The sequence below is a fragment of the Camelus bactrianus genome, chromosome 28, assembly GCF_048773025.1.
Source record: "Camelus bactrianus isolate YW-2024 breed Bactrian camel chromosome 28, ASM4877302v1, whole genome shotgun sequence".
Lineage (NCBI taxonomy): Eukaryota > Metazoa > Chordata > Mammalia > Artiodactyla > Camelidae > Camelus > Camelus bactrianus.
This window is the reverse complement of record NC_133566.1, coordinates 16,566,908-16,591,632: the sequence shown is the minus strand read 5'-3', so window position 1 is coordinate 16,591,632 and position 24,725 is coordinate 16,566,908. Positions and strand designations below refer to the sequence as shown.

The following is a 24,725-nucleotide window of genomic DNA, read 5'->3' as shown; positions in this document are numbered from 1 at the left end:
ATTGTAGGTTATATGAATGTCGCCTCAATGAAAGAAAGTAGGGGGAGGATCAGCCTAGACGTTTACTACAGGGATGTCATTATGGTGTCTGGCCATACACAGCCATCTGAACAGGCTGAGGCATCCCGCTGTTTCCCAGTGACCTTGCCAGCACTAGGGGCAGGGCTGTCTTCTCTGAGAGGTCATGTCACACCCATCAGAAGCAGAAAATGCCAGCAGCACCGTCATTCACGGTGATGACCCAGAATACCCCACACAATTCCCTAGTGCCTCTGGAGGACAGCACTGACCCAGTCGTAGACATGTTGCCCCTCAGGGGACAGTCAGCCCAGGGGTCAGAGCTCAAACCCTGGGTCCTAATCCCAGCCCCAACCCACCCCCCATCCCACCCTCCCACTCCACCCTCAGCCTTGGATCCTGTCTCTCCCACCTGCTGGTGACTTTAGCAAATGACTAACACCTACATGCTTCCATTTCTCCACATGGAGAACTCAGGACATAATAGTGCCAACTGCCTAGGGGTGCTGTAAAAACGAAATAGTTAACACACTTGAAAAATGTCTGGCACAGAGGTCAAGCTCAATAAATTGCACAATGTTATTGTTACTGAGAATGAAGGAAAGCCCCAAATCTCTGTGTGCTGCAAAGGAAAACTGGGAACATTCTCAAAACTCACCCACCTGTGTTTCCCCACTTTTCACCATCCACATTCTAGAAGTGGCTGTTGGGGCACTAAGCTGAGTGGGGTGAGGAAGGACCCCCAGGAGCTCTGCCACCCAAGGGAATCTGGGCCCCAGAATAAAGGGATACCAAAACCTTTCCCCCACCCAGCCGACCAAGTTATTATCAGCCCAGAACTTCTTGCCAAGGGAAGAGGGGAAAGAATGAAACTTTCTCTATTCATGGTCAATAGTACTTTTTCAAGTGTGCAATTATTTTTTGAAGTTTGAGGAAAGTTATCTAACAATCTGACACATCCTTCAATAAATGTGTGTCATGAGAGAGCACAAAGCAGCCCTGTCACTGTCCCTGTGGCTGAACCTGGGAGGAGTTGGTCTCTCAAATTTTTCTGGAGCTTCTACAGAATTGCTCATATCAAGAACATGCCTTGCAAAGGAAACCATTAAGAAAACAAAAAGACAATCTACAGACTAGGGGACAATATCTACAAATGATGCAACAGACAAGGGCTTAATTTCCAAAATATACAAACAGCTCATACAACTCAATAACAAAAACACAAACAACCCAAACCAAAAAATGGGCAAAAGTTTTAAATATAGACATTTCTCCAAAGAAGACATCCAGATGGCCAATAGGCATATGAAAAGATGCTCAATATCACTAATTATCAGAGAAATGCAAATCAAAACTACAATGAGGTATCAGCTCACACTAGTCAGAATGGCCATCACTGAAAAGTCTACAAATAATAAAAGTTGGAGAGGGTGTGGAGAAAAGGGAACCCTCCTGCACTGTTGGTGGGAATGTAAATTGGTGCAGCCACTGTGGAAAACAGTATGGAGGTTCCTTAAAAAACTAAAAACAGAGTTACCATGTGATCCAGCAATCCCACTCCTGGGCATATAATCAGAGAAAACTAATTGGAAAAGATACAAGCACCCCAATGTTCATAGCAGCATTATTTACAATAGTCAAGACATGAAAACAACCTAAATGTCATGGACAGATGAATAAATAAAGAAGATGTGGTAATACACACACATACACACACACACACACACACACACACACCACACACACATTATGGAATACTACTCGGCCATAAAAAAGAACAAAATAATGCCATTTTCAGCAACATGGATGGATCCAGAGATTACCATACTAAGTGAAGAAAGCAGACAGAGAAAGACAAATATCATATGATATCATTTATATGTGGAATCTAAAATATGATACAAATGAACTTATTTACAAAATAGAAACACACTCATAAAGATAGAAAACAAACTCATGGTTACAAAAAGGGAAAGGGGAAGAGAGGGATAAATTAGGAGTTTGGGGTTAGTAGACAAAAACTACTATATATAAAATAGATAAACAACAAGGTCTTACTGTATAGCATGGGGAACTACATTCAACATCCTGTAATAAACCATAATGGAAAAGGAAAGAAAAAAAAAGAACATGCTTTGTTCTTGTGTGATATTTTTCTTTTAAATCTACATCCTGCCATCATTTTAGCTGGTGGCTACACATAAGAGGAGACAACACCAGCTGTCACCGCCCCGGGGACTCTCTCCCCACTGTGGTGTGTTTCCTTCCAGGACCAAAAGCCCCACTAACTGTCTCTCTATTACACAGGCAGGAGGTAGAGATTTTGACAAGGACCTGGAAAAATGCCGTCCCTTGCAGGCTTATGAGACCAATTAGCAAGAAAATATGCAAGAATCTCTATGCCTCTCTCCTCTCCCACCGCTGGTGGTGGGCACTTGGAAAGCGCAGGGTCCAGCCCCATCACTCCCTCACCTTCCTTGGCTCTGAGTTTTTTCTGAGCACTTGTCCCCAGCAACACAGAAGGGTTCCCTTTTCTACACAGCCTCTCCAGCATTTATTGTTTGTGGGCTTTTGAATTATGGCCATTCTGACTGGTGTGAGGTGATACCTCATTGTAGTTTTGATTTGCATTTCTCTGATAATTAGCTATATTGAGCATTTTTTCACGTGCCTATGATGGAAATAAAATTAAAGTCTTTATAAAAGCCAAAAAAATTTAAAAGTTAGGAAAAATGTGTTGTTATTCCAGGGAAGGAAAGAAAAGGCGGGGGTGGTGGGGGGAGAGAAAAAGGGGGCGGGGAGCCTTGAGGAAGGCCGGGGAGGGGGCCTGGGAGACCCGAGGCATCTAGTGGGGCCTGTAGGCCTGTACAAGTGCACACACACTCACCAGACAGGCCGTCATGAGAGAGCTTCAGTTTGCCAAGAAACAAACTCAAAAACATCCTAAGAGCTTACCTCATTTCAGATGTTGCTTTTAAGTGAGGTGGGAAGCCCCATAAAAATAGACCGCCAGGACCCCCACGCAGGGCCGCTACTCTCCTGCCAGCACCATCCGGTTCCCTGGCCCAGCAGTTTTATCTCACTCTTTGCCTCAGAAATCGCTTACTTCTAGGAAAGTGGAACTTACCCCTAAAATTCTATTGGTTCCCTGAGCTAACTCGTGCTTGGTCCATTTGTAGTACTTTATTTGCATGGAGCTCACTCCTGATTGGTTATTTCTCTCACTCCTGATTGGTCCATTTCCCTCACTCCTGATTGGTTATTTCTCTCCCTCCTGATTAGTCTGTTTCTACAAAGCTTGTTCCTAATTAGCCAACTTTTGTTATACCTTATTTGCATATGATATTGCAAAGTGTAAACTGGAAGCCTATAAAAGCCTGTGTAAACCTACAAACGGGGTACAGAGCTTGGAGTGTTAATTCCTCTGGGCCCACTGGTGTAATAAACCTGAGTTCTCCAACTCTCTGAGAGCTGCTTGGTCTCTCACCAGGATCCAGGCTGCTGTCATAACTGAGCCGAAACACGGAGCTATAATACTGAGCTATCACACACTTTTCTGCAACATAAGTACTCCCTGCAACCCCACCAAGGAGCCTCAAGTGGCCCAGAACCCTCTGCTCCTGGTCAAGGGTGTGCTGTCCTAGGCACTGTAGGGCAGGTGTGACCCTCAGCAACTGGGTGGTTCCCAGAGTGGTCGTCAGGGGGTACCTCCCCCCGAGGGGGACAATGAGGACTCAGCCCAGCAAGCTGGTCTTGGGCAGAGAGGTCAAGCCATTCCTTAGGGGAGGGACCAGGGCTGTGCCCAGACCACGCCTGGGGGAGCTTCCTAGAGGAAGAACCCCTGCACTGAAGAGGGAAGCTATTATGTACACAAAAAAATTGCACAACTAGGTTTTTTGTTGTTTTGGTTTTGGGGCGGGGGGTTGTTTTTTTGGTATTTGGTTTTTGGTTGGGTTTTTTTTTGAGGAGGAGGAGGAGAAGAGGGGTGTGGAGAGAACAGTTTCCTGGGCTCTTAGGTCCTGGGAGAGTCTAACCCTGTACACACTTCCCATTATACACACAGCACCCACAGCACCCAGCTGCCAGGAACCCTGACCCCCAACACCTGCTTTACCTGGGGAGGGGGGACCAGCCACGGGAGGCCTCACATGGCCTCCGTGAATCCGTGACTAGAGAAGTTTTATTTCTGGTCTCCCATGAAGCACTTTAGTTTGGTAGAATGCTAAAAACCCTGAGAAATCAAGATCACTTTCTCACACAGGATAAGACCAAATCTGATAGAACAGTGTGAACTTTCAAGTAGATCCAGAATCTTTAATCACTGGGGAAAAAACAATCTGAAATTGTGTCTAGACTCTTAACATAACTCTGAAATTATGAAGTCAATAAACAAGAACTGGAGAGAATGGAAAAGCGTTTGTTAGCATAATGGGATTTGTGTCTTTTTCTCCTTCTCCTCCTCCTTCTTCTTCTTCTTCTTCTTTGTGTGTGTGTGTGTGTGTGTGTGTGTGATACCACAGCCAGCATTACTGAATAGTCACTTAACAGTTTCTCATTTAAGCATCACAACACCCCAGCAGCACAGAGATCATCCTAATTCTGTGAATAAGCAAATGTAAGCTCAGGAAGGGGAAATCACCCTTAATGACAGTCACATAGTCAATAAGCTGCCTGCTGGCTCTCCAGCTCCAGCCTGCCTTTCCCTCTGCCCCCAGGCAGACCATGAGATTCAAAGTTCACAACTTCTGCTTGACCCAAACCAGCACTTTGGATACCAGCATTCTTCTCCATCGCTCAAACTGCAGCTATCTAAATCGAAAAGGCAAAGAGACAGCAGCCCAGGAACTAAACTGAAAAGATGGAGGAATATAGGAAAAGGGGTGTGTGTGCGGGATGTGATGGAACTAAGCATGATTTAAAGTAGTAGGACCTCTTTGCCCTCTTAAAAATTCTTGAGGCCTCCGCACAAAAACCTGCACATGGATGTTTATATCAGCTTTATTTCTAATTGCCCAAGGTTGGAAGCATCCAAGATGGCCTTCAGCAGGTGAATGAATAAACAAACTGTGGTTCATCCAGACAATGAAATGTTATTCAGCAGGAAAAACAAAGGAGCTATCAGGCCGTGAAAAGACATGCAGAAAGCTTAAATACAGATTACTAGGAGAAATAAGACAACCTGAAAAGGCTACATACTGTATAATTCCAACTATAAGATTCTAGAAAAGGCAAAACTATGGAAATAGTAAAAAAAAAAAAAATCAGTGCTTGCCAGGGGTGGGTGATGGGGAGCAAAGAACAGAGCAGAGAGAATTTTAGGGCAGTGAAAATACTCTGTATGATACTATAATGATAGACACATGTCATCATACATTTGTCCAGACCCATAGAATGTATAACACCAAGAGTGAACTGTACTGTAATCTGTGGACTTTGAGTGATTATTATGTATCATTGTAGATTCATTTTTGGTTTTAAAAAAAAATACCATTCTGGCAAATGATGTTAATACTGGGGAGGATATGCTTGTGTGGGGATGGGGGTGTATGGGAAATCTCTGTATGTTCCTCTCAGTTTTGTTGTAAACCTGAATGTTCTCTTAAAAATTATCTTTAAAAAATTATTAGGGCCCCCAGATATCTATTGACATTTATCATATTAGAAATTATAACAGGAAAATTGTTTAACTTTATTAAATCATTTTAAAATAGCAGTAATAAACTCATTAAATGTTTATAAAAAGAACAGTATTTTCCCAAAAAAGTAATAAGAAAAGTGGCACTGTGCTGCATTTTTACAAATCTCTTGAATGGCTGCCTTAAAATAGCTAGGTTCTCATATCTGCTCCTGCAAATGTGTTGGAATATTACACATTATGTAGTCGCTGGGAACCACCACTATACATACATTCGTGAGAAAACGAGAATGAAAAGCTGCCAACAGCTTGAATTATTAGTAATTTCTAACTGTGAAGCTCCTGAAGCAGTCTTGAGTACTGCCAAAAGTCCCTGTACCAAGCTTTGAGAACCATGGCATAAAGTATGAGAGAGAGAGAGGGAAAGAGAAGGTGGGGATACACGAAGGACACACCCACCATCTCACACCTGTCACCTTTTCCCATCCCTAAACTCCCCTGCACCCTCCAGGCACCCCCAGGACAGAAACGCAGCGTCCTCGCCAAGGACACTCTGCTTTTACTCCAGGCATCTTCCCTCTTCTCAGCTCAGCTCATCCCTGAGGCTAAACCTGGGCTAAGTAATTAATCTTCCTTCAGCACATGCTGGTGTTTTTAAGTGGGGCTTTCTTAAACTAAAACCCCAAAGCCTGGTTCTGAAAGTGGCTTGAGATGGGGTCAGGTGTCCAGCAGAGCACAAGAGAAACAGTCCCCTGTGAGACACAGGGCTGAGTTCCGGTCCTGACGGGCTGGTCCCTGAGTTATTTTCTCCGTCTGCAAACTCTGGCTGCACCAAGCCCCCTGTCCACTTCACAGGGCTGTCCTGGCATCAGATGACCTCGTAGACCTGCGCCCACCTTACAACCCGAGCACCTCCACTGTTGCTAGGCTGCCCGTCTGCACGCCAGTACCTTGCGGGGTCCCTGGGAGTCTGCACCACGCGGACGCCCAGATGCGCCCTGGGCAGGACCAGCCCACCCCTGTGCCAGGTAAATGCCCTCACCTCCCCGCAGATTCGGGGTGCCCTGCCCTGCCCTCGTTTCCGCGCGCCTGTTCCGGACAGGGTGCATGGTGGCCCCGGGTGCAGGGTGGCCCTGGGCGCGCTCCACGCCCGCCGCATCCCGGGTTTCTGCCCCTTCTTCCCACCAAGGCTGGGACACCCAGAGGCAGAAACTCAAGAAACAGGTTTAGAAGTAAGGTCGATCCTTCCAGCCACCACTCTCGGCCGAGCACCCTGGCTGCCGCTGCGTACCCCACCCGTTCGCCCCGAATCTCCTTGTGGGAGGGAGCGGGGCGGGCGGAGGACACCTCCCCCTACCTGGGCCGAGAAGACGCCGGCTCGGCTCAGGGGGCCGGTCCCATCCGCGCAGGTCGGGAGGGCCCTGCCTCCCAGGCGCGGCACATGCACCCCAGCTCGCCGTCGCCCCGGGGCGCGCCGGGAGGTGCCCGCGGGGACCGAGGGGACACAGCCGGCGGGGCGCACCGGGCCGGGCGGCGGCGGGTACCTGTGCCGGAAGAGCGGGCAGCCGCCCAGGAGCCTGCGTAGCTCGTTCTTGAGGCTCCAGAACTCGCCGTCCAGGTAGCGATGCAGGGACGAGTCCCCGAGCCCCAGGTCCGGCGCCGGCTCCATCCCGCCGCGCAGTCTCTGCGCGTCCGCAGGGCGCCTTCCCTCCACGCCTCCGACCAGCTGCCCGCACGTGAGGCCGGAGGAGCTTATGCCCTCTCACCCCCGCGCGTCCCGCCGGCTCCTCCCTGCTCACCTGCTTGTCCCCTCCCTCTCCCGCGCTGGCCCTGCCCCTCTCCCGACCCCTACCTCCGGCATCGAGCGAAGGAAGAGCAGTCCAGGGAGTCAGGCTCCCACAATGGCCTCCTCTCAACCCAACAAAACCGCCTTGCCCTGGGACTTTAGTTTCTGACCCCCGTGCCCTCTGCTCAGTTGGCCCTCCAGTCTGTGCACACACAGAAATAAGTATTAGAACCCTAGAGGGGAATTTGGTCAGTAGACTCCAGGTACGATGTGGGCACGAGGTCCTGGCTGCTCAGAGCTGAGACATTCTACCCAGAGGACCTCCCCTGACCGCCTCTTTGCCAGGCTCCCAAGATCCAATGTGGCCCAGTTGGTGCTCTGGCCCCAGATCAGCTGCAGCTCAGCTCAAATCCCTGCCACCCCCAAAGTGGGCATTACAGTGAACTTTAATATTACTGTAATCTGGGGATGGCCCAGGCCTGCAGGGTAGCTGGGGGTGAGACAAGGCTATGAATACGAACATAAGATCATTTCCCAGGACCCTCCTGTTTTTTAAGAAGTGACAAATGTTCATTCCCTTCCTCTCCCTAAGTGTCATTTTAAATATGTAGGAAATGTTAGGTGTTCCTTCCAAAGACCACTCTGCTGGGGAGATGATCGTTGGGGGTGCAGCTGGCAGCTGGGATGCTGTCTGCTGTCATTAGGGTAATGGGCGTCACCTGCAGCAGTTTCCTATGGCCCGTGTAACAAATTTCCACAAACTGAGTGGCTCAGGACAACACACATTTATTGTTACAGTTCTGGAGGTCAAAAGTCCACATTTTTACCAGACCAAAATCAAGGAATCAGCACAGCTGGATCTCTCCTGACGGCTCCAGGGGAAAATGCCCCACCTCATCTTTTCCAGCTTCTAGAAGCCATGTGCATTTGAGTCTTTCCTCTGTCTTCAAAGTGTGTCCCAACAACCTCTGCTTCCTCCCCCGTCTGCTTCTGACTTTGACCTTCTCGTCTCCCTCTTGTAAGGACTCTTGTGGTTACACTGGGCCCACCCAGATAATCCAGGATAGTCTCCTTATTTCAATATCTGTAATTTAATCACATCGGCAACATCCCCTTTCCTGGGTGAGATACCACACAGGTTCTGGGGATGAGGAGGTGAACATCTTTAGTGGGCCATTATTCTGTCCATCACACCATCTGTGCAGCTGCAAATAACAATACCGAACCAGAGGCAGTGAATAAGGGAACATAACAGGAAGCCTGAAAGCAGGAGAGCCCGAGGGCTAATTCAGTGGCTCTACCCCAGGGACCCGGGTTCCCTTTCCACCCTTCTGCTCCAGCATACTTTCCCAATGTTATCTTTGTATTTTATTTTATTTTTTTAATTTAACTCATCTTCTCTGAGTCATAAGACAGATCCTGGAGCTCCAAGCACCATGGGATACCAAACAGAAGGGGGCATTTCCTTCTTTATCAGTCTGGATAGAATAACTCTCCCCAGTGAGATACCAGAAGAAAGACATGGAGAGAAAGGCTGGGATCAGAACCAGGGTTCCCGCACCCGGGCCTCATAAGGGAAATGAAGGAACCCAGGGTCACAGGTCTCTGAGAAGGATGAACGGATGCTCAGTGGACCAGGTGGCATTAGGCCCTCCATACAAGAGGAAGGCTGCACTCTGTGCTGCTCCCAGACCCTTGGCCCTTGCTAGAGAGGTGGGCCCACAGCTAGGACATGAGAGGACGTTCCCATGTGCAGATGACCATGTGCATCAGGCGGGCAAGACTCCTTTAAGTTCTTTCTGCAGATGAGTGACCAGCGAGGTTAATGACTTGCCCAAGGGCTCACGGCTCTCCAAGGCAGAGGACCCAGGCCTCACAGGACCTCAGGCCCCACCTTCCAGTACATGCCCCAGCAGGACTGGCCTGGGGGCCTCAGCAAACTTTGTGGATGCGGCCTTCATGGAGGCCTGGGGCACGAACACTGTAGTCCAGGGCGCAGGGCTCCGTGCTGCATGCGGCACAGACTGTTCTCAGAGGACTTTATTGTGCTTTTAGAAATCAGGGAACCATGACAACCAGATCTGGGGGCACCCCAGAGCTCATTCAGTCAGCCCCTTCTTTTCAGATGAGGACTCTGCAGGGCATGGCCTCTCACGGTTTGGTCCAGTCCCTGTGCTAGGTTTGAGGAGAGAAATGGGGCATTTGGGGAAACTAATTTATACCATCCCCCATGCTTCCCAATGCTCCCCAGTTTGAGTACCTCGGGAGTCCCAGTAATGGTAATAGCTAAGATTTACCCTTCCCTGGCCTCACCGGTCTATGCAGAGCCTTAGCCCCCGATCAGCCCCTCCTTCCTGTCTCATCAACATTTCCAAGAGCCCTGAGATGTGAGGATGATAAGCTCTACTGCCTCCCCCACCGGACACCGTCTGCCTCCACATGGAGCCCTGGGCTGGGAACAAGAGGTGGTGCATGGAGCAGCCCGGAGAACTGGCTGTCCCCTTTATGTTGTCACTCTGTGAACAGGGCCCTCAAGCATAGTTTGCAATGAGAAAACTCAGGCGTCTTTTGCTTCCTGTATCTCCTATGCCAGAAGCCAGACTTATATATGCCCAGGGAGAGGGAAGGGAAAGATTCCAGAAACCCCCACCACGCTGTCCTCAGGAATACCCTCCCCTCCAAACAGCCACAGCTTCATTCTGAGGTGGGAAGCCCCATGAAAAAGACAGCAGGACCCCCAGGCAAGGCCACTGCCCTCCTGCCAGCACCATTCAGTTCCCTGGCCCAGTGGCATTATCTCACTTTTTAAAACTCTGACGTGGCTTACTTCTAGGAAAGCAGAACTTACCCCTAAGAGTCTATTGGTTCCCTGAGCTAACTCCTGATTGGCCCATTTCCCTCACTCCTGATTAGTCCATTTCTACAAAGCTTGTTCCTAATTAGTCACCTTTGTTATACCTTATTTGCATTTGATGTTGCAAAATGTTGCAAAGTCTAGACTGGTAGCCTATAAAAGGCTATGTAAACCTACAGACGGGGTCCAGAGCTTGGAGTGTTAACTCCTCTGGGCCTGCTGGCATAATGAATCTGAGTTCTCCAACAATACTAGGGCTATTTGGTCTCTCACGGGATCCAGGTTGCTGTCATGACTGAGCTGTAACACTGAGCTGTAACACACTTTGCTGCAACAATTCCAGGATCACCCTGATAACCTGCCTCCTTTTTCCCTGGTGACAAACAGTCTTATGACTCCACCTATAGTCAAAAGGACAAGAAAACATAGTTTGTACTCAAGAAAAGGGAGAAGTGTAACCAGCATATGGCCAATCTTTGACACAAATTTCACATAAACTCATGGCTCTCACAGATTCAACTTGTTCCAAATAATTATATTTTAATCATTATTATAATCTTGGTACAAAAATTGCTGTGACACTTCCAGTGTAAGCTTTCACAATACTTCCCCAAAATCCATTAAGTCTGAAAAAATCCTTCTATTCTAGGCAATGATACGATATAAAAGAAACCTACCGATCTTTTCTTTACTCAAACAGGGATTCAGCTAAACTCCCAATTCCTTTTAAATGGAAAATAGTAGTAAAATCCAACATAAAGGCACTCGGAATAGACATGGGCCAAGATGGCTGCAAGTGTTGGGTCAGTTTTAGCTGCAACGTAATGGCAGTCACATATATTTAAGATTATAAAGAGCAATTTTTTAAATTTATTGTACTATGTCACTGTACTTTTTTTAGAGTAATAGAATTTTATCAACAACTAGGAATTTCTATAACTTTGACAATTATTATTTTGGACTTCAGTTAAAGCCTTTCCAGGCTAACTTGGAAGCCTAATAAAAAGTATTTCTGGTGAATGATGCCTGGTCCAGTCATTTTTGAAATATACCCTTTCACTTATGACTATAATCAGAACATTAGTCTGACTTCTATAGCTAGTAGCCAAATGGTGTCAAAATTTTCCTTTTAAGATAAATGGTAAATTATACTAAAGATACACCATATGCTCTTACAGGGAGAATTCAGCTTACCGTGTTATCACAAATTGTTATAAAATTCTAAAACTTTATGTCACTACATTTCAGGTTATCTTTTTCCCTTCACACTTTGGGTTTCTTTTCAATGTTATATGTATATATTTTTAATTGAAGTATAGTTGCTGAACAATATAATATAAGTTACAGGTGTATAATATAGTGATTCACAACTCATAAAGGTTATACTCCATCTATAGTTATTATAAAATATTGGCTATATTCCCCATGTTGTACAATATATCCTTGTAGCTTATTTTATACCTGATAGTTTGTACCTCTTAATCCCCTACCCCTATATTGCCCCTCTCCCCACTGGTAACCACTAGTTTGTTCTCTATATCTGTAAGTCTGACTCTTTTTTGTTATATTCACTAGTTTGTTCTATTTTTCAGATTCCACATATAAGTGATATCAGACAGTGTTTGTCTTTCTCTGTCAACTTTTTTCACTTAGCATAATACTCTCCATTCTCTAACACTATATACAAAAATAAACTCAAAATGGATTTAAGACCTATATATAGGACCAGATACGATAAAAATCCTAGAGGAAAACGTAAGCAGAACACTCTGACATAAATCATAGCAATAATTTTTTTGGCTCCATCTCCTAAAACAACAGAAATAAAAGCAAAAATAACCAAATGGGACCTAACTAAATTTAGAAGCTTTTGTATAGCAAAAGAAACCTTTGACAAAATGAAAGGACAACCTACTGAATGGAAGAAAATATTTGCAAATGGTATGACGGACAAGCGGTTAATATCCAACATATCCAAACAGCTCATGTAACTCAACATCAAGAAAAAAAAAACAACCTGATTAAAAAATGGGTAGAAGAACCGAATAAACATTATTCCCAAGAGGAAATGCAGATGGTCAACAGGCACATGAAAAGATGTTCAACGTTGCTAAACATCAGAGAAATGCAGATCAAAACCACAATGAGACAGCACCTCATACCTGTCATAATGGCTATCATCAAAAAGAACATAAATAACAATCGTTGGTGAGGATGTGGGGAAAAGGGAGTCCTTATACACTGCTGGTGGGAATGTAAATTGACGCAGCCACTATGGAAAACACTTTGGAGGTTTCTCAAAAAATTAAACATAGAACAACCAAATGACCCAACAATTCCACTCCTGGGTATATATCTGAAAAAAAAAAAACCCTACTAATTCAAAAAGATATATGCACTCCAATGTTCACAGCAGCATTATTTATAATAGCCAAGATATGGAGGCAACCTAAGTGTCCATCAACAGATGAATGGATAAAGAAGATGTGGTATGGTGTATATATATACAAGGGAATACCACTCAGCCATTAAAAAGAATGAAATTTTACCATTTACAGCAACATATATGGACTTGGGATTTTTGAGTTACAACATTTTCATCTCTGCCTCTCGCTCTTCACATGTAACTGAATACAAGGGAAATGCCACCGAGTCGTTGCTATAGACTTGACTCACTTTTTTAATGGGTGCAATAATTCCATGGTGAGAGTGATCCAATCCTCACACAGCTGTCCCCGGAGCACAGACTTTGTTTCCAGCTCTGAGCCACTGCTCTGGGGGCAGCATAGCAACCTGTACTCAGCCCCTCACCCACCCCCGTGCTTCACTCCATGCATCCTGTTCCTGGGAGTGGGATGGTTGGCTGGGTTGGGTTTTTGTTGACAGATATTGACAGAACTTTCCAAAGCAACTATAACAATTCTCAAACCCACCAGCAATATTTGAGTACCATTTTCCCAGGGGACTATGACTAGTTTTGCAGCACTTGGGCTGATGGAACCTGATAAAAACAGGTAACATTAAAATGGCTAGCTCATCGGGATTGCAGAGAAAGGCCTAGAAAGCATCTCTAATGGTGTTTAAACCAACATATATGGAGGTTGCCTTAGTACTAAGCACATCCCTAATCTTTCATCGTTGTAGGCAAGAGGACCATATTCATTCCCTCTCATAGGCAGCCAACTGAACTCACTAGAGCTTTAAACAAAGCACTACAGTTTTAATGTTATCATGACTGCTATGATGTAAAAGAGAATCCATCTACCACATTCTATATTATTAAAAAATTCCAAATTAAACAAAGGAAGACCTCAAGGATAATAACTGTTAGTGTAGTAATAAAAATAATAAATACTGTAAAGCTGTATTAAACTGCACACATTTTTCATAGTTTTGTGAATGTATGTGAACTGCCAGCACTTACAGATTTTCATCATCAAACTATTTTTCATAAGATGATTTGGAAGTTCTTCATTTAACCCTGACATGTAGACATAATGTGAAGCTCTTAGGGAAAAAAACAGTCATTCAAGGCTTAGGAAACCGCACATGAAACTTCCTTTAATGAGATCCTGAAGTTTGGACCAGGCCTGTTTCTGCCTTCCTTCCACCATGCCAAGTCCAGATGCCTCCATCTCAACAGGTCTAAAAGCAAAGTGGCAGCCTTCCCCAGCTTCAATGGCCTGATTCTGTCAATTCTCCCAGGCCCTTGAATTATCTTTCTTTTCTTTTCCTTATGTACTGAAAACATCACTGTGTTCTGAGAACTCTCCCTCCTTGAGATCTGATTTCCTACTTTACATTCCATTCCCTCTGCCTCCAATACCAGGTTAAAGTCTGCAAATTACGGCTCTCTGACTCTCCTGTGCTCCCCTCCCTCCCCTATTCCCCATACTTCAGGATCTCTTAGAAACAGGGTCAGTTAACCTAATAGGGACATTATGATGAACACACTGTGTGGGAGGGTCATTGTAATTCTCCCTCAGAATAAGAATAATGGTAGAGAGGGACTTCCATAATTAAGGACAAAGGGAAGACACTGTGTAAGCCAAGAAATTATTCCTAGAAATGCCTCAGATTCCAATAACTGCTGACAATCTTAGTACTTACTTCTGTTACTCCTAGATTCACCCACAGTGATTGGCATCAGGGCTTCATAGGGAGTCGTGCTCTTTATAGGAAGCAATGTGGAAGAGCATCCAGTACTTTACCCTACCCCACAAACATGCCTGGTGGGAGAGAAACTCCTAGTAGTAGAAATGAAGGCGGGCAGACAATCTCTGTGGCTTTCATAAAACAGAGCAGAGCTAATATAACTACCATGAGGTCCCATGACCACAGTGCTGTTTGTTCCCAAAAGGCCCAGTTCACTATCAAGATCAAGTACAAACTCTTTAATCTAGCATTTAAGATTCGACATCAAACTATCAAACCAGTCTTTCCAAAAGAATCTCCACTACTCATTTACAAGAGTCCTCAAGGGTGATTTCCTTCAGCAACTCTGACTGACACCATGAATGACCTCCCCAGGCTCTCCGTGACCCAGATCCTCCCCTTGCCTGTTCAAGGCCCAAGTCAGGCCCTACATTCCCCAAGCAGCTTTCTCTGACAGGCCCTGTGTCCCCTCCCTCCTCTGGACTCCCCACTAGATAGTCTAAATCATATGTATATTAACTGAACACTTCATACAGATTAATTTAGTACTTAAAATTTTCTATGTTTCCAGGTTCATCTCCCAGACAAAACCACTAGTTTTGTAAGGACAGGATTTAGGAATAAATCCAATAGTACCTAGCATATAATGGATGCTTAGTCAACATTTCCTGAGTGATGACTGATTGAGGCACTATCAGACACAAGTTAAAAATCTCAGGTAGTGAGACCAAAATGTGTTAATTTCCTGTGATGGTTAGCAGAACCCAAAACTGATCTAAAGACCCCAGAGTGAGCACCCTCTGAGTAACAACCCCACAAATTGGAAACTTGTGTAGATCCAAATTAATCAACACCCTGAAGGAAATTCTGGACACTGAGAGTATCAGGATTTCCAGAAGCTGCCAATTTTTTTTAAAAAGTATTTAACTTAAGGGCCCTTGAGGAAACAAAACCTCCACAAAGCCTCTCTGAAAGGAAAGTAATCACATGAATATTTCTTTAGACTTTACTTACATTGTCAAGTGGGTCTTGAAAGAACCTTGAGAAGTAGAATGGGAAGTTATTAAAAGACCAAGGGTTAGAGACGGTTAGGCTGACTCCTTTCCAACTCACTCTCAGGTAGGAAGCATCAGCGTATTAGGTATTTCCTCTTAGACATCTGGACTCCTTTACAAAGAGGTGTCTTCAGTTTTGATTTTCTAATTTGTAAGTCCTTGGTCTCCAGAGCTCCTAATTCCACAGAAGATGGTGAAAGCTTTCTTGCCGCCGTTCTATACTCTAACCAAAGTCTTCTATTCTTTTCATCACCAGTTGGATATAGGAACAGCCCCCAGTCCCTTGAGCACTCATAAAGCCTTTCAGCTCAGTTAAATCAAGCCTAGAAGTCTCCAAGGATACCAACCCATCACTTTCGTCTGCCATGTATACTTTTACATAACTAACCCTAAAGTGACTACCAACGTGCCCTCATGTTGTTACTGCTAAGCCAAAACCCCATTTAGGTTTTTCCCTGGGCCTTTGATGAGTCACTCTCTAACTCTCTGCCACAGTATTTTAAGGTCTGGAACCAAAATTTCATGGGCTTCAGTCTCTAGGTTCTTTTACATCGGGGACGCTGAAGAGAAAACTGCGGGAAATGGGGAGATGTGCCATTCGGCAGGGTTCCATTTTCACCCCACCTGCCTATCTCCTAAGCCAGAGGCAGGTATTTCCCTCTGGGCTCTGAGACCTTAAGCAAGCCTCAACTCCGCAAACGGGATTATTTTTCTTCTTTGCATAAACCAGGCATGATGATTTCAGTTTATACACTTAAGTAAAGGGTCGAAGAGGCACGACTCCCTGGACCCAAGGGCCGAGGCACAGTTTCTTCCACCTCGGGAACCTCAAGTTAGTTATTTTTCTCCAACTATGCCTTCCCTGGGATGATGCCTTAATCATGTAATTATGTAAACCAGTTGCAGTTTGGACGGCTAAGGAAAAAACCCATTCCCTACGCCTGAACCAACCTAGGGCCCCCTCATCACGCAGCACCCCAAAACCCATCCCCTCCTTGGGTCGCGGCGAGCTTAAAGTTCAACAAGGGTGTGGGGAAGTGGGAGGAGCTGCCGGCGCGCGGGAGGGAGGCGGGGCTTGGTCTCCAGGCAACGGCCCCGGCAATTGGCCATCCCGTCTGCAGGCGGGGCCAATGGCCAGGCGCCTTGCAAACGCTCGTCGCGGCGACTGCGGCTGCGCGGGCGTTTCGAATCGGCGGCGGCTCCTCGCTCGCGGCTCAAGTAGGGGCTGCGGGTGGCTCGCGTCCTCTCGCCATGGATAACCCGGAAAATGTCTTTCAGTAAGTGTCAGCCTGTTGGGTGACGGGGGCCGGGGGCGTGATCCCCGGCTGCCGACCGCGAGGGGACTGGGGCACCTGGGTTCGGGCCTGGCGGTCTGCAGGTCCCCGGCGCGTTTCGCCCTAGTCCTGCCTCCCTTCGTCCCTCCCGCCCCTTTCCTTGGTCCTCGAGTTTGTCCGCCCCTACCCTGACCGTACCCCACATTCACCTCACCCCACTCTCACCTCACCCCACCCTCACCGCACCCCACCTTCACCTCGCCCCACCTTCACCCCCCCCACCTTCACCCCACCCCAGCTGTGCTGTGGGCCCCCGTGCGTCGTGGGAAGGACCGCGCGCCTGTCCCGGGGGCTCCCCCCGAGACTCACGTCCTTCGGCCTAGCTGCGGCCCCAGAGCGGCAGTTTGAGGGGAATTTGGATGGTTCCTGAGGCCCTCAGTTCTCCTTTATTCTTTGTAAGGAATCCCCTCTGGGCAGATCGCCGCTGTGGAAGAAAACCGTCTAACCCAATCAAAAACTAAAACTTCTGTGTAGGTTTCGTGAGAACCTTTCAAAGCGACTTATTTTTAAAATTCTATGATAGGGAGAGAACGTAAAATTTCTCTAACCCGTAATCCCACGGTCAATTTTCTAAAGTCTTTGAATAATCTGCACTTTAAGGGGGAAAGAAAGCTATATTTATTGTCATTTATATCAACCTGCTAACAATTTTTAAAATTCTCACGCCTTTACTTTTTATGACCTCGGTGATTTATTTAGACTGTTTGAAAAGCATTCAAAACAGTTAATCATATGTGACAGGAAGTTAAAACTGGTTAGCTTTATCAGCACCAGGTTAATCTTACTCTCTTTGGGATCAAAAGACCCAGATTTTTAAGTGCCGTCAGAACAAAAATCTATTTGTCATAAGACTTTTTCTTTAGCCTGCAGGATTTAAGTTTTAGAGTCTCATTTCCCCCCATTTTAAGAGAGATATAAGGTATTTCTGACCTTACTTTGCCTTTCCAAAGGCTAATTTGCACTGAGCTGGGTGTTTTAGTATTAATTTACAGTGTGTTTATTAGTATATCTCACTAGGGAAATGTAGTTGATATCATAACATGAAATGTTTACTTTGGGCCTATTCTTATATATACTTCAGGAGAAAGAAAGTTATTTCATAACTTAAGAATTTTTAGGGGGAGGGTATAGTTCAGTGGTAAAGTGCTTAGCGTGCACAAGGTCCTGGTTCAATTCTCTGTACCTCCGTTTAAAAAAATAAACATAAATAAACTAAAATTACCTCCTCCTCACTAAAACATTTTTTTCAAAAAAGAGCTTTTATACTGCTTATAGCTTGTGGGGATTTATCTGCAGTTATGCATGAGGAGATCCAAAATTTAGGAATTCTTTTAGTTTTTAAAAGTAAGTAATATATTTGCATGGTTTAAAAAAAAGATTTAGAAAACTGTTCACTGAGATCTACACCTGACTGCCCTCCCACCCTCTCATATATAACCATTTTTCTAGTTTATATTTCAAGGGTTTCTTTTTGTAAATATAAGTATTTATATGAACATATCTATATATGTGTATGCACATGTGTGTACAATTCCTATCTTAATCTCACGTAAAATGTAGCAGAACATATACACTGCTTTTTTTTTTTTTTTTTTTTGCTTAACACTATCCTTGGAGATTTCACTTTATCAATCCATAGATTCTTTCTCATTCCTTTTTACAGCTGCATGATATTCCATGTACCATAACTGGTCAAAAAAGTGCCCCACTGATGGATACTTGGGTTGTGGACAATCTCTTGCTATTACAAATAGTGCCACAGTGAAAATTCTTGTACACGTGACATTTTCTATACACACAGTTGAATCTGTCCTCTAGATTCCCAGCAGTGGCTTCACTAGCTCAAAAGTAAATCCATCTGTAATTCTGGGAGATGTTATTACCAGTTAGTTCCCTTGGCAGGAACTGAGTACATTCCCACCTGCAAGCGAGTGGTAAGAGTGCCTGATTCCCTGGCTTCCCCTGTACACTGTTGTCATATTTTTGCAATCTGGTGGGTAAGAAATTGTATCTCAGTGAGGTGAATTTCTCTTATGAGAGGAGTCGAGTATTTTTCTTTTGTTCATTTTTTCAATTGAGTTGTTTTGGTTTTTTTTTTTCCCCCAATTTCTAGAAGCTCTGTTTTGGTAATCCCAGTTTATCATTTCTCTTGACTGCTTGGTGTTTTTCTTGTTTTGTTTATTTGACATGGAGAAGCTTCTTGTTTATATATAGTGGACTTTATCTAGCTCTTCCTTTGTGGCTTCTGGATTTTGAGTCATAAGAAACATTGATTTCATTTATATCATAAGGTGATAGCTAGAAGAAAGTATGACTTTCAAACCTTTTTTCCCCTCCCCTGAAAAATCGTGTAACTTCTCAGATAGAGACCAAGAAGTCCTCCTTAGTTTGACTCACTCTCTCTCTGTCTCTTTCTATCTCACCCAACCCCATCAACAAGTCTGATGGTCTCTTTCTCCAGAACACTCAAATTCTACACTTGAGTTGTTCCCACCCTGGTCCACTCAGCGCCCTGGAACTCTGCAGAAGGTTCCTAACTGGTTTCCTGCTTCTGTTCTCATCCTCCACCCACTTCTTCACTCAGAGAGACAGAATGGACATTTTAAAATGCAGATTAGATCTTGTCACCCTCACCCTTCTCCTAGCTCAGCATAAACAGCTGCTTGGGTCTCTAACGCTGATCACATGTCAGCCCCTCAGAGAGGCAGGCTTTCCCGGACCACTCTACCTAAAAATAGTAAGTCTTGTCACACCCTTACCCCTTCTACCACTTGGGGTTTTTTTCCTATGTGCTTAATGTCATCTGATGATATTTGATAGGTTTCTTTTTATTTGTTTGTTTACCTCACTAGCACCTGGGTTCCCCTGGGAGAACGTTGCTTTGCTTGGTTTTATTTTTTAAGCGGTGGTTGGGTGTGAGGAAGTAGGGTTCCGGCAGAGTTCTCGGGGAGCTGTGGCACTGATCTATGAGCATTGCCATTGTGTGTCCTTCCTCAGGGACCTTGCGTTCCACTGAGCCCAGAAAGCAAACTGCACGTGGAAGCCCTGAGCGGTGGTACCGTGGACTGTGCACCCATTCACGAGCCCTCTTCCAGTCTTCCGGCCAGGCTCCCGAGCAGCGAGGGGAGGGGTCTGGGTCAGTGCCACGCCTGGGTCCCAGCATCAGGCGGAGAAGCAGCAAACTTCTGGATGCTGCCCCTCGTGGTGGTGGTGGTGGCGCTGGGGATCAGTGAGAGGAGAAGGAGATTCTCAGGGATAGACTGGGGGACCTTCTTTTAGCTGTTTCTTTACCGGACTGCCCCAGGGGCCTTGCTCTTTTCTGAAAAAAACACTGACTGCTTCTGAGTTTTCTGACCACTTCTGAGTGAATTTGAATTGATATTTATTGTTTTCATTTTAAGGTGTATAAATGATAAATATAAAATAAAGTATATCTTTTGCTTTGGGGAATGATTGCTAATAACCCCATATGCATATTTTTCTCTGTCCTAGAATGTTTGAAGCCCATATGCAGAGCTACAAGGGCGATGATCCACTTGGTGAATGGGAAAGGTTAGCATTTAGTTTATTTTTTGATTCTGGAAACAAACTATATGCTGCCCTGAAAATTAATATTATCCATGTTTTTTCTAGTTACATGCAGTGGGTAGAAGAGAATTTTCCTGAGAATAAAGAATATTTGACAACTTTATTAGAGCATCTAATGAAGGAATTTCTGGATAAGAAGAGATACCACAATGACCCAAGGTTCATCAATTATTGTTTAAAATTTGTAAGTATACTTTCAGATGTATAGTCACAGAGTCATGGCTCTAGTCATGTTGTATTTTTGCTTTTTGCCCCATTCTAGGCTGCCTTTTATTTTGATTATTTATGTTTCTTAGTCATAATTTTTTGAAGTTGTATGGCCAGAGACATGTATTTTACAACCTTTTGGCTTCTGTATTGTAGAATCAGTGATTTAACTTAAAAACCTCATTCTCTGTGTATCAAGTATGAAATGTGACAACACAAAGTAGAAACCATTAAATTAAAAGAAGATTGTTGGAAGAGAAGTGTATACAGGGAAGGGGAGATAAGCTGGCACTCCCAGATACTAAGAGGGTTCCCAGGAGTAAATTAAATTTATTGTAAATAATTGATACAATATTAACTCTCAGAAAGGAAATTTAGTACTAAAAGGAGAAGACTGCCTCAGATTAGGCTTTAAAGGTTGAGTCTCTTCAATCTTGAAATAAAAGCTTCGGGATACAAGTTCTAGTAATAAAATCACAAATGGAACAGATGGGGCAAACCTAGATTTTCTCACTGAATTACAAGATATGAGGATCAAAGGTGCCCTATGTAAAATGAGCAAATATAACTTTACATAATGCATTGCTGACCCTGCTATCTTGGGAAGTAGTGTCGGTAATTTGAGGGACAATGAATGTCAAGGAGAGGAATGAGCTTGACTTTGAGGCTTGCTGTTGTCGGACCATACAGGCCTTGCTCTCCCTCCCTGCTCAGTACATCTGAAGCCTCCAAGGGGACTGAGGGCTGGCTGATCCCAGGCCACACCGAGACTGGCAGCGCCTTTGTTCTTATGTTTGTTCGCTTTGGGTTTCCCCAGGCCGAGTGCAACAGTGACCTGCATCAGTTTTTTGAGTTTCTGTACAACCACGGCATCGGGACGCAGTCGGCTCCCCTGTACGTAGCCTGGGCTGGGCACCTGGAAGGCCGGGGGCAGTGGCAGCACGCCAGTGCTGTTTTCCGGAGAGGGATTCAAAACCAGGCCGAACCCGGGGAGCTGCTGCAACAGCAATACAGGTAGTTTGGAAATGAAATAAACTCCTCGCAGTCTCCTATCTGCAAACGTAATGTTTGTTCTTAAAAGGGTTTTATTGTTCTGTTTGTACAGGGATATCCTTCTCATGGGGGAAAATGTGGATGTATAGAAAAGTATAAAGAAAAACTGCCCAAAAAGATTACAGTTAACATTTTCATGCATCTCCTTCCAATACCTTTTCCTAGACCTGTGTATACCTTAGTGTCTGTGTATTTGAACGGTCAGCCATACTGTGTGTCTGTGATACACATTTATACTGCTCTTAAGAAATTATGCACTTTTGTACTACTGTCCCAGAGCTGTGTCATAATTTCATTGGTCCAATGCAGCATTTAAGTTGTTTCCAACAATTTGATTTTTATAAAGAACAACATAATGAATATCTTAATGAATAACATTGTTTTCACGATTTTCAACTTTTCAGTGATTAGGTACACCTCACGTTAGGGTACATTTACATATACCCTGATACGGAAAGCTGAAGAAGCAGAAGAAACCTGGCAGTTTGGGTTGGCATTTTTTTCTCTGCTTGTAATAGGATTGCAGTCATATCTAACGTACATATGCAAGCCTGTGTCAAGGTCTTTTCTCCCTCATAAAAGTATTTCCTATTTTTCTCTAGTTCCTTCTGATAGCTTCTCAGAATTGAAACTGTGGAGTTAAGGGTGTATGAAGAGTGTTCAGGCTTGTGGTGCCTGTAGCCAAATTACTGCTCAGGGGGTTGGGCTGTTTTTGCTGTTCCCTCCCCCGCAGCACAGAGCCAGCCTGTCCCTTGCTGGCACTTCATATACGCATTGTTTTCAGCTTTACTCCAGGGCTCATGCTCTTCCTTGTGCTGAAGGATTGAAAGCAAATCCAAGATAGCAAAATATTTTACCCCAAACACTTCCTTAAACACCTCAAAAGGTGGTTTCTTCCAAAACCTCATACCATTCTCATACCTAACAGAATGAACAATAATTCTTTAATCTAATTTTCAGTCATTCCTCATGTAATTTCTTTTTTAACCATTGGTTTGTTTGCATTAAGAGTCAAACACTTGACATTTTCTGCATTTGGTTGTATGTGTCTTAGTCTCTCCATACTATACACTCTTGCTCCCATCACCCAAAAATGTCAGGCATATTGGTTGACAGGTTGATTGATGTGCAAAGATGCCGTGAAATGACATATTTAAGAAGTTCTTGCAGCAGGTACAGTAATGTATCTGCTTTTTAAAGTAGTTTTGTACTTTCACATCTTTCTTTAAAACATTATACTATCCATTATGTTCTAATATATGCAATGCATAAAAGAGAGAGTTCAAACACTCGATGTTGTTACATTTGATACTTGATACCCACAGAGAAGGAGGGTATATTTGTTATGTGAATTTAAGAAATTCTGACATACACTAGGCAAAAGAAGAATTTTTTCTAATGTAAGTATATTGGGTATGAAAATAATCCCAGAATTTTTTTTTTAATTTTGAAGCAACCCTAAAATTCACCTTTACATTCTTTACATTAACCTTAGTCTTTACCAGCTTATAGTAAGCTGTCTATCATGGTTAGTTTTCACTTTAATGTAAATATATATTAAACTAAGTTTTAATCTATAGTGATACCTTTACTGCTCTCTTTTAGGTTATTTCAGACCCGTCTCACCGAAACCCATGTGCCAACTCAAGGTAAAATGATGCTTTTTAAAATGTCCAAAGTGTTGGTAATTTAGCCTCTGATTTGTACTGCCTTTTTTTTTCCTTAAAAAAAAAATCCATCCAGTATTTATTGACTATATTGTCTTAGGTAATGGAAAGGCACCCTGCTAACAATGATGCCTAAGAAATCGCCCTGGACAGCAGGGGCTCTGTCTTAGCACTTTAAAAGAAAACCCACATGAAAAACGTGGTGATAACCTTGTATGTTTAGGACTTTTTTTTAAACAAAAATTGCACCAAATAGAAGACAACTTACTTCTTACTCTGGCGTACATCTGTTCTGAATTAAATCGAATGTGTTTAATACAACTTTTAAAGAAATGTGGTGATTTTTGTTTTTTAAGAAATAAAGATTACATTTCATCATTAAGCACTGACTGTTCTATCCTGTTGTTTAAAATAGCTAGAGTTTACATTTCTTTCAGGGACTTCCTTGGGCATTTGGTTAGAAAATTGCCTCTATAATATTTCTCTTACTTATCAAGTGTTTCAGTTACATTTCTGAGGCAATGTAAATGAGTTTCTTTAAATGCTACTTTTTGAAAGATCACAAGCATGTATTTGTCATAATTTTATTGAATATGGTTTTACCCTTATTCCTCTTTATTTCATCCCTTTCCCCTCATAGCGAGAACCTCAGAATCTCTGCATGATGCTCAGGTTTTAAACCAAATGGTAACAACACAATCAAATCCAGGAAATAACTCAGCCTGCATTTCTAAGAATCAGGTAATAAAAATTGTTTGTAGTTCACGTGGAAACCAGGAATTGTATTGAACCGTCATCCCACTGCCTTCCACATCCTGGGCATCTCATTTCTTTGAACTTGCCTCCCAAGACTCTAACCTCCACGTCAGCCACCTGTGCCTGTGGCTCCTCTCTGGGCCTGTCATCATCCACCGCTGCTCACTTCAAATATTACATTTATAGTAACTCACTGACCATTGCTCCCTGCACCTGTCTGACCCAGGGACCCCCCACTACATGGCCACCTGTCTTCATCTCCACCCCAGCAGCCTCTCTCCTCCTTTGTTCTGCGGGCCTCCCTCTAACAGGCCCAGGCAGGATTCCCTACCTCAATTCACACACCCACCTGGAGGCTCCTGGGCCCCCCTTAAAACACTCAGATCTTGGGACTGTAATCTCAGCCAGGGCTCTGCTCTCCCCGGCAGTTATATTTCCAGTTTCCCAGGGCACTCTTTCTGTTTTATGTTCACTTGTGTTTCCCATTTTACTCTAATGCCAAATTATAATTCTTTTTACTCTCCTCAAACTTAGGACCTGACTACCTCTTCCTCAGGAGCTGAGGAATACTATCTCAGTGAGACCACAGAAGCTGTCAGCTGACATCCGTCAGCTTC

The 24,725-nt window shown here is 44.2% G+C and overlaps 2 protein-coding genes across 5 annotated transcripts in view; one reads left to right on the top strand and one right to left on the bottom strand.

The window, feature by feature from the left end:
• Window positions 1-7,430, bottom strand: part of ACOXL (acyl-CoA oxidase like) — a 255,445-nt gene extending 248,015 nt beyond the window's left edge. For all 4 annotated transcript variants that reach the window (XM_074354662.1, XM_074354663.1, XM_074354664.1 and 1 more), the window contains exon 1: window positions 7,198-7,430. In XM_074354662.1, coding sequence (XP_074210763.1) covers window positions 7,198-7,322 — 125 coding nt within the window. In that variant the 5' untranslated portion in view covers window positions 7,323-7,430. The remainder of the gene's footprint in view (window positions 1-7,197) is intronic.
• A 9,209-nt stretch (window positions 7,431-16,639) lies between these two features.
• BUB1 (BUB1 mitotic checkpoint serine/threonine kinase) overlaps window positions 16,640-24,725 on the top strand; it is a 35,731-nt gene continuing 27,645 nt past the window's right edge. The window contains exons 1-6 of the mRNA XM_010959002.3: window positions 16,640-16,780; window positions 20,330-20,389; window positions 20,471-20,609; window positions 21,450-21,646; window positions 23,291-23,334; window positions 23,993-24,093. Of these exons, the coding sequence (XP_010957304.2) occupies window positions 16,755-16,780; window positions 20,330-20,389; window positions 20,471-20,609; window positions 21,450-21,646; window positions 23,291-23,334; window positions 23,993-24,093 (567 nt within the window). The 5' untranslated portion in view covers window positions 16,640-16,754. The remainder of the gene's footprint in view (window positions 16,781-20,329; window positions 20,390-20,470; window positions 20,610-21,449; window positions 21,647-23,290; window positions 23,335-23,992; window positions 24,094-24,725) is intronic.